Source organism: Beta vulgaris, chromosome 3 (assembly GCF_026745355.1).
Source record: "Beta vulgaris subsp. vulgaris cultivar EL10 chromosome 3, EL10.2, whole genome shotgun sequence".
Taxonomy (NCBI): Eukaryota; Viridiplantae; Streptophyta; class Magnoliopsida; order Caryophyllales; family Amaranthaceae; genus Beta; species Beta vulgaris.
The window spans coordinates 30,854,815-30,864,758 of NC_079204.1; the positions used below are offsets into that span (position 1 = coordinate 30,854,815).

A 9,944-nucleotide genomic window follows, 5' to 3' on the forward strand; every position below is an offset into this window, starting at 1 on the left:
CTCCAAGTCCCATTGTTGGAAGTCCACAACTCTCTTCATCCATACTCTAAGAGGGTGTTTGCCGCTGTTTGTAATAGATTGTTAATTATATGGCCTTTGGGTCTAAACTCTAAACTTTGGTTCTGTAATAGCTTAGATTTTGTGGGTGCTAATTAACACTTTTGTGGGTGTTCCCGAAAACCCAAACTTATTAGTTAATTAACACTTTTGTGGGTGTTCCCGAAAACCCAAACTTATTAGCTATTAATGTTTGATTTCGGCATTTTGCATATCTAAAGACTAAAATTCTGGTTACTAATTTATGGTAAATGATCAATTAATGTCTGATTTTTTTTAATGAGAAAAAGGCTCAAAAAACGGGTTTGGCAGATCAGGTTCGGGTTGACCTGATCTGCCACAGATCGGGTTCAGGTTTTAATATTTAACCCGTTTAAACAAACAGATGAGGTTCAGGTTTAAGGGGTACCAACCCGCTTATAGTCAACCCGAACCTGACCTGACCTGATCTGTTAATCAGCCCTAACCCCAACTTAACAATTGGGGGCAAACTGTTATGGCTGAATTTTTGACAGGATGACATTGACGTGATAACGCGATGATATGATGACGTGATACCATCTGACGTGATGACATAGAAGAAGCAACTCGAAGACACGACGAAGGATGCAAGGATAAGGGCAGTGCATTGAATGGTAACGGTCCAGCCAAATAAGGAAAGAGTATTATAGGCCATAAATACAGCCGTTAGAAGAGACAACGTTAAGACGCTGGAGCGTAAGAAGATTCCCCATGATTCAAGCGTGAAGATTTTTTTTTTTTAGCAAATAAGGATTATATTTATACCAAAAAACATGTGCATCAACAGCATTGCACATGAGACAGACAATGCAAAGCATACACCAGGAGTTTTACAGCATCAGCTTACTCCTGTCACTATCCATGTACCTCAAAGCCACTGTAAAAACAATGTCCCTAAAGACTACTGTTACATCTTTACAGTGTCCTGTGAATATTTGGATATTTCTCTGTCTCCAGATTGCATATACACATTCAGTAAACAGCATTACAAATAGCTTCCCCTTTTTCTTCCTGACATGATTACACATTTTTGAAATCACCTCTTGATGACTCACCCCTGCATTTGCAACATTCACTAGCCTGCAAATTTGGCTCCAAATTCCAGCAGCATAAGTACAAGAAAAAAATAAGTGTTGTGCAGATTCATCTTCATTCTTGCATAGGCTACATTTAGCATCACAGTTAACCCCCCATTTCCTTACTCTATCCACTGTAGGAAGCCTTTGGTGCAGCATCATCCACAGGATGAATTTACTTCTCGGAGTGGTTGATTATTACAAATGAGCTCTTCCAGCTCACTCTTGCAGCAGGTCATTCACTTCCTGTAAGTTTTTTATAGAGAATTTTCTCCAGCACACATCACTCCAATCAACTCCAGCATTCAAAATCTCTCTAGACTTTATAATCTTCCTTAGTATCTAGGACACCTGATTACCAGGATTGACAGTATAAATAGTCTGCCTTTTAATATAATAAGAGTGAATCCACTTCACCCACATCTTGTCCCTTTTAAATTCAATTGCCCACAGCAGCTTGAGCATGACAGCCTTATTCCAATTTACCATGTTGATGACATTCCATCCTCCACCACTTTTTGGAAGCTGAATTGTAGCCCAAGCAACAGGAGCTTTCTTGGACTCTTCAGTTTTTCCAGTCCAAAGAAATCTCCTACAAACCTTTTCCACAGCATGAATGATTTTCTTGGAAAGAGGAAAAATATGTGCCCAGTAGTTTTGCATACTACTGAGTATACTCTTTATCAATTGCAGTCTCCCTGCATAGGATAGCAAATTAGCCATTTATGTTTGAGCCCTACCAGTTATCCTCTCCACCAAAGGTTTACATTGAGCTGTTGTGAGTTTCTTTGATGTGAGAGGTATCCCTAGGTATCTGAAGGGGAGCTCCCCCAATTGCATTTGAACCCTCTCAGCTAACTCCCTAGCTGTGTCATCATTTACCCCACAGAAATACACATTGCTCTTCTCTTGACTAGCAGAATCCAGAAGCTTTAGAGAATTTTTGAAAAGTATTGACCATATACTCCAGAGAGCTCTTATCAGCTCTGCAAAGCATCAACAAATCATCTGCAAACATCAGATGTGTAATATTTAACCTTTCACACTTAGGATGAAAGTTAAACTCAGGTGTTTTCTTCAATTCATTCAAGCACCTACTCAGGTATTCCATGCTTAATGCAAACAGAAATGGAGACAGTGGGTCTCCTTGTCTTAGGCCTTTTTTTGCTTGAAAAGGCTGTGAGGGGAGACCATTCACCAACACACTGTATGATACAGTGGTAACACACTCCATAATCCACCCTATAAACACATTAGGAAACCCAAATTCCTTCAACAGAGTTTCCAAATAAGTCCACTCTACAGAATCATAGGCTTTCCTTATATCCACTTTCATAATACATCTTGGTGACATATGTTTTCTAGTATACCCTCTAATAAGCTCTGTAGCTAATAAAATGTTATCAGCAATATGTCTCCCTGGGATAAACCCTGATTGAGCTTCATTCACCACCTCACCAATCACACCCTTCATCCTGTTTGTCAAGATTTTTGAAATAATCTTGTACACTACTGTACAACATGCAATAGGTCTGTATTCTTTAACCTTAGTTGCATTTGGGATCTTGGGAAGCAAAGTCACAGTAGTGCAATTCACAGGTCTATACATTCTACTATTAGCAAAGAATTCATGCAATCCTGCATATACTTCCTTCTTGATGTTACTCCAACTTTCGTTGAAAAAGTATGCATTAAAGACCATCTATCCCTGGGGCCTTATCATTCCCAATTCCAGCAAGAGCATCATCAATTTCAGATTTGTAATCACTCTCATTAGTGTCTCTTTGGCCTGATTAGAGAGACTTGGTCCCTCCCTCACAACATTTAATCAACCCCCTGAAGACTTGTGGCTCTTGTTCCCAAAAGCTTCTTATAGAAGTCTAAAATTTCCTCCCTTATAGCACCTGCATCCTTCACTATTCTCCCATCATCTGCAATTATCAATTCAATTCTATTTTGCCCATGTCTGGCCTTAGTAGCAGTAAAGAACAGTTTAGTATTAGCATCTCCCTTTTGTAACCAATTGATCCTGGATTTCTGATGGAGGATACTTTCTTCAACATGAGACCAGTGATTCAGGTCATTCAGCAGACCTTTGACAGTGAGTTGAGCCTCTGCATTACTATCATAATCCCCTGATTCTGTAATTCAGTTATTTGCTGTCTCAGCACTTCCACCTTGTTCTGTGCTATCCCCATTTTCTGCTTTTCATCACTTTAATTCTCTCTTGACAGCTTTGAGTTTCAACCATATTGACTGAAGACTATATCTACCCTGTACAGAGGACCAGGCTTTATCAACAGTGAGCAGAAAATCCTCCTGCTCAGCCATTATATTCAGAAATTTAAATAGTCTTCCCCCTTGTACATTGCCAGCCACCAAAGCAAATTTTAGGGGAGAGTGATCTGATATACCAGGAGCTAAATATTCCACTACTACCTCAGTATACATGCTCAACCATGCTTGATTGGCAAAAGCTTTGTCAATCCTACTCACTACTCTATCACTTCCCACACTACTATTTGACCAAGAATAAAATGATCCAGTACTCCTAGACTCAATCAGGCTAGATTGCAGTAGGAAATTCTGAAAATCCTCAGTTTCTGCATTAGTGATCAAGGTGCCATTTAGTCTATCATTTGTATTACATACAACATTAAAATCCCCTATTATTATCATAGGTTCCTGATGCTGAATACAATGAGATAGACCACTCCATAAAACTCTCCTATCCGCAATGGTATGTAACCCATAAACAGCAACCAAGTTAATCTGATGAACCTGGTCCTTCAAAGTGCATACAATAAATTGCTCCTGCACATGAGTCACTGTAACATTGACCCAGCCAGGTCTCCAACCTATCCATATTCTCCCTCTTGTGCAGTGAGAGTAGTTATTAACCACGCCCACTCTTTACCAAACTTCTTTTGCACCTTACTTGCATTCTGCTCCCTAACTCTTGTCTCTAACAGCACACAAACAGCAATTTTGTGTGTCAACAGTACATTCTTAATCTCTTTTATTTTAAAGGGGTCATTCATCCCCCTAACATTCCAAGAGATACAATTCATTAAGACAAATAAGAGTTTGGTCCCTTAGCACCCCCAGCCCCAGTAGCTGAGCTTTCTCCACCAGCCTGTAATTCACACATTCCTGTTGTTCTGGCTGCTTGAAAAGACACTTGTTTGCCCTTGTCTTTTGTTTTCCTTGTGACCAATTTCCAAGCCCCCTCCTCATCTATCTCCTGTCTCTGAGTAGAAGATATTGGCGTAACCACAGGGGTCACATTAGAAGGATTACTAGGATTACTAACAATTTCAGTAACCCTTTCATCCCCAATATCAACCTCTAAGGCTGGAGTTGTAGCAGGAAGGTCTTTAGCTTGGTTGACTGGAATCCATTTCTGAGTGACTTTACCTTTTGCTTGCTTTTTTTTCTCCTCACACACATGTCCAACTTTCTGGCATTTATTACAAAATGGTGGTAGCCAAGTATAGCTAACTCTTTGTTTAAACACCCTCCCATTAGGATCTTCCACATTAATTTCCTCCTTAACCTTCCCTGTTACATCCATTTCAATTAATATCCTAGCAAACGAGACCCTCAATTGTTTCGTTGTGCATTCATCAGCATAGATGGGAACACCAAGGGTACTTCCAATTCTACTCAATGAATCCATACTCCAGCAGTTCAAAGGTAGATTAGGAAAAGTAACCCATATTGGAATAACTTTTAGAATCTCCTGATTAAAACTGAAGCTAGATGTCCATTATTTTACAATCATAGCTTTACCAAAGAATAAGTGAGGCCCTGAAAACAGCACATCATCTCTATCTTCTACCGTTCCCATTTTCACCACAAAATACACCTCATCATGTTTAAAAACTTTATGTTCTACTTTTGGCGCCCACTGAGACTTACAATAGTTGATTATGGCCATAATACTGGGATTTTGTCCAATGACGTATACAATCAAAGCATTTTGCCAACTTTCAGTAGCTCTATCTACCTCCATTTTATCAAGTTTAGCTACATTTTCACCATTAACAACCATAGGAGTAACATAGTTGAGACCCATACCTTTTTCAGATATCTTGCTCCGTGTTATGCTTTTCCAGAAGTGCTGACTCTGTACATTTAAGTTAGCCTCAGATTCTGGTGCCTGCACCGGAGATTTTTCCACCACTGGACCCTCAGCAACCTTCGCTTGCTCCATTGTTACTGTTCCATTGTTTTCCACATAATCCGCTCTAATAACTTGCTTACCAGTCACGCTCTTAGTTTTAGTTGAGTTTCCGGCCTCCGATGACCCTTCACCGGCACCGGAGCTCTTCTTTTTCCTCTCCATCCTCCACTCGGCTCACAATAGCACTTCACCTTATCGTGCACCTAGAGAGCATTTAGGAGAAAAAAATATATATAATCTTTTTGATGTTCAAGCGTGAAGATTAAATGTAATAATTAGTGAATTTATTTTTGTATTCGTTGGGGAAAAGCCAAGGAAAAAAGAAGGCATATAAAAGAGAGAGAGAGGTCATTGTCATGTTTTTTACGTAACATTGTGAGAAAGACATTAGAGTGAACTAAGCATTCTTGTAATCGACGATCAGTCACGAAGAAAGATAGTGAACTATATTAGTTTGGTGGATCTCCAACCACCCGCGGTTTTTTACCCATCTTCATTGGGGTTTTCCGCGTCACCACTTTTGTGTGTTCATCCCCTTTGACTCTCCTTTGCATTCTTTTGTCGCATCGACTTTAACATCATCTGGTTGACACATCCCACAAACTTCAATTTCATCAAAAGTGATAAATTATAGCATAAACAGTCACAATGACTATGATGATGTGGAAGAAAATACAGTAAGAAGTGAGAGTGAAGTGGTAGATAGAGCTAGTGAAGAATAAAGAGTGGAGGATATTGATTTAAGAAGGTCAAGTATGACCCTTAGAGAAAACATAAGAGATACAAGTCAAGGCTTGTGAGTCTTCGAAACAAGCAGCAATATGGAGTAGAATATGGGGAAACATTTGCTCCACCGGCAAAAAATAACAATTGTTGCTGCAATCAAAGGTTGACACACACATCAAACGGATCTGAAAAATGCCTTCCTTCATGAGGAGTTAGATAAGACGGTCTACATGAAATTCCCTCTTGGATATGAAGGTTATGGATTCAAGTTTAACCTTAACTCACCTACATAATACATTAATGGCATCAACACTCAAACAAAAGTTTGTATACTTGTGAATTAATTATATATGGGCTTAATAAATCACCAAGAAAATGGTTTACTAACTTAAGTTCAGTCATAAAAGATAGTGAATTTGTTCAATCTGAAACTGACTATTCATTTTTCATTAAATGTGTTTGTTGCCATCCTAGCCTATGTTGATGATTTGATTGTGACTGCGAATAGTATGGAGGCAATTGTTTAAGCTAAGAATTGTCTAAGCATTGAATTCAAGATTAAAGATCTTGGTGAACTTATGTACATCTTGTGCATAGAAGTGGACATGAATTCTAAGTGAATTTTTTTTGTCATAAAGGAAGTATGTTCGTGATATGTTGCATTAGTATAATATGCTCCAACGCAGGCCTCTAAGCTTCATATGGACAGACATGTGAAGTTGCTAGCTACTGATGGTGATCTGCTACCACATCCTGAGGTTTATCATAAACAAATTGGGAAGCTTATCTATTTGACAATAACTAGACGTGGTATCTCCTACATTGTTCATGTGCTAAGTGAACTTATGCACAAACCAACTTGCTCATTTCCAAACCGCTAAGACGGTCCTTAGGTATCTTGCTGGGACTCAAAATCAAGGCATTCGAGTGGCAACTTCGTTTGCAACCACATTGAAGGCTTGTTGTCATAGTGATTGGGCTAGTTGGCCTAACACTAGAAGGTGTACATTTAGATTTTGTCTCTTCCTTGGACAGTCTCCCATCTCTTGGAAGTCTAAAAAGCAGACTGTTATGGCCAGGTCAATAGTTGAAATTCAATATAGAAGTGCTGAACCCTAGTTTTGATGATGACAAAGGAACAAAGATGCAAACTAAGTAATGGACTAACAAGTTATTTGAGTTAGTGAATTACAAGGTATCAATGAAAGGAACAAAGAAAATACTAAGTCAAAGAAGAAATCAAGTTTGGATTTTGAAGACTAAGTGAAGATGTTTCTATAACTGATACTGGAGCAGCATTGGAGCAAGAAGACTAAAGCGAGGCTTTTTGTTTCTAGTTCCATTGTAAAGGAACGAGTAAGAATGGTAAGGAACTATGGCAATTTAGAATGAGAATGATTGTTTGTTCCTTTGGAAGGAACATACAAATTGGCACTAAACTTATAAGTTAAAGGAACTAACAATTAAAAGGAACTAGACTTAGGATGAAGCATTACAACGGTACATTTATGGCAGTTGAGCAAATTATGCCTAGAATCTAGGTAACTGTTTTGTTTAAGGAAAAATATGATTTTATGGAATATATTTTTAAGGAAAAGTTTTCATTTTTCCAAAGATAATAAATATGTTTCGGTTTTTACGGAACTAATTTAAAGATAATATTATTATTAAAAGAATTTCATTTTGGTTTTATTGATTAATATGTTTTTAATTAAATCAGATTTTCGAGTAATGCTTAAAGTGGTTGCTAAAATTAAGGAGCAATAACTAAAAACACTCCCACGTTTAACAGTGATCATGGAGATCATGGGATGTTTAAGGAACGTGTTCCTCAGAGTAAGGAACATCATGGGATAATGGTTCTTTATAAATACATGTTTTAATCCCACTATCTAAATTACTACCACTATAAATACTAATGTCTAATTAAGTTTCAAAGTGTGTCTGACTAAGTGATTTAGTGAGTTGAACTAAGTAAAGTGTCAGTCACTACAAGAATAACCCTCATCAACCACGGGAAATCCGGTTGCTAATGAACAGTTTCTCGTCGCAAAAGCCTTTTACGACAAGATTGAATGAGCCGTCGTCATTGAATGAGCCATCGTCATTGATATTTTACGACGAGGTAAAAAACTCGTCGCAAAACGTTTGTATCTACAACGAGATTACCCGTCGCAATTGAGTTTTTGAAAATTCGAATGATTCTTTTTACGACCAGATTTTCTCGTCGTAAATCGCTTTTTTGGAAGTCATTTTGAACCTAACTACGACTAATTTTGGGTCGCAATTATACTCTTGGAATTATTTCATTACACCACTAACGACCATATTTCTCGTTGCAATTCTTTTTCATGCATTTCTTGTAACACATTTTACGACCATAATTCTTGTCGGTGTTCTTTTATTAAATGATTTTTATAGCACCTTCTTACGAACATATTTGTTTCGTTTTTTGCAGGACGAATTGTTACATTTTACGACCATTCTTGCTTTGCATTCACTATATTTACCTGTAAACCATATACCACTCACTCCGAATATCGTGATAAAACATAATTCATAAGTACATAGATGTCCAAACACAAGTACCAATAACAAAAGTATCTACAATCTTAGCTAACGGTTCAATACGATAAGAAAGTCTACAGAATCTGTCAAAAGTTTCACAAGCTAAAAAAAAACATAACTATTGTAGTTCTTCCACATTGTAGAAAATGTCATAACCCGCAATGTTAGTCCATATCATTCCAACTCAAGCTTCACGTAAGGATCTCCTCCACGTGTCATTGCTACTATTAGTTTTTCTCAATCACGAGTCGCCTCGCTACTAAGCCCCTAAAATAAAAGGTAACAAATTATAAATTACAATGTATAAATTTTTAACACCCAACAGACAAAGTAGAAGTATAACTAACAATGAGAAAAAGAATTAGTCCAGATATTTAAAGGAAGGGCCATTTTACAAAAAAACAAGAATCAGGGTACTAAATACTTACGACATTGCAGAAGAGAGACCATTCAGATAATCAGATCAAAGTCCAGATAGAAAGAGGTAAGTCAGGTAACTACAAAATGTAACAAAATACCAATTTCTCACCACACGCTACTGCCATAACCCCAAAATCCCACTGAATGTAAATTACTTACTCTAAATAATCAACCAACTTTCAGGAAAAAAAAAAGATACAAATTAAATGTAAATGACAGAAAGAGTAAAGCATAGCGATCCTTGAACTTGGGATAAGAGATCTTCAAACTTCAAATATATTATTCCACCGTCCATGTCTATTTTCAGCCTTTTGGTCATAACTAAATGATATCCATCAAACACCCGCGGTACTGTTGAAGCCAAAGTAGTGATAAAGATCCCATTCACCTGTAGCACCACCTCAAAGTGGAATGTCAAGATTATGTTTTGCAGTCTAGTCAGTAAATTCTCATCCAAGTTCACAAACTCAATCCTTTCTTCTGGCTTCATGGTAATACTTTCTCCTTAGTCCTCACACATGTCAAATATCAAACCATTTATATATGAAATCAGATCCTGAGGCCTCAATCGTCAACAACTAACAAGCTAAGTAACTAAAATAGAAAGGAAGAGAGAGAATGAAACTCACCCTATAGAGTGTTTCTCTTCTTTAAGCCGCATCAAGAACAAATAATACACATAATCAATCAAAACGTCCAAGGAGAATCCAGCAATAGAACTATACTTTAACACATAAACACTTCTGATTTCTGTTAACATACGATAACCCATTTGGGAGATCAGATCAAAACTGGTGTGGGTATTATCAATAAAATAAAATTGCTGGGTGAGAATAATACTAATTGGAATATTTGCTTTCATCGCTATTAACTTTTCTTTGACAGGTTTT

General features: G+C 37.5%; 1 protein-coding gene across 1 annotated transcript; it reads right to left on the reverse strand.

Annotated features, from left to right (window-relative positions):
• Positions 1 to 2,978: 2,978 nt before the first annotated feature.
• On the reverse strand, positions 2,979 to 4,833 carry LOC130590789 (uncharacterized). The gene is made up of 4 exons (XM_057393346.1): positions 4,304 to 4,833; positions 4,088 to 4,199; positions 3,428 to 3,968; positions 2,979 to 3,295 (listed from the first exon to the last, which is right to left on the reverse strand). Exons 1-4 carry the CDS (start codon positions 4,831 to 4,833, stop codon positions 2,979 to 2,981), a joined length of 1,500 nt encoding a protein of 499 aa, XP_057249329.1.
• Between the last annotated feature and the right edge of the window lie 5,111 nt (positions 4,834 to 9,944).

Coding starts and splice junctions, on each gene's coding strand:
- LOC130590789 (XM_057393346.1), bottom strand. CDS start 4,833: ATGGATTCATTGAGTAGAATTGGAAGTACCCTTGGTGTTCCCATCTAT. Junction 4,200..4,303: donor GCAGCCAGAACAACAGGAAT/GTGTGAATTACA, acceptor TTGGAATGTTAG/GGGGATGAATGACCCCTTTA. Junction 3,296..3,427: donor AGCCTGGTCCTCTGTACAGG/GTAGATATAGTC, acceptor ACTGAATTACAG/AATCAGGGGATTATGATAGT.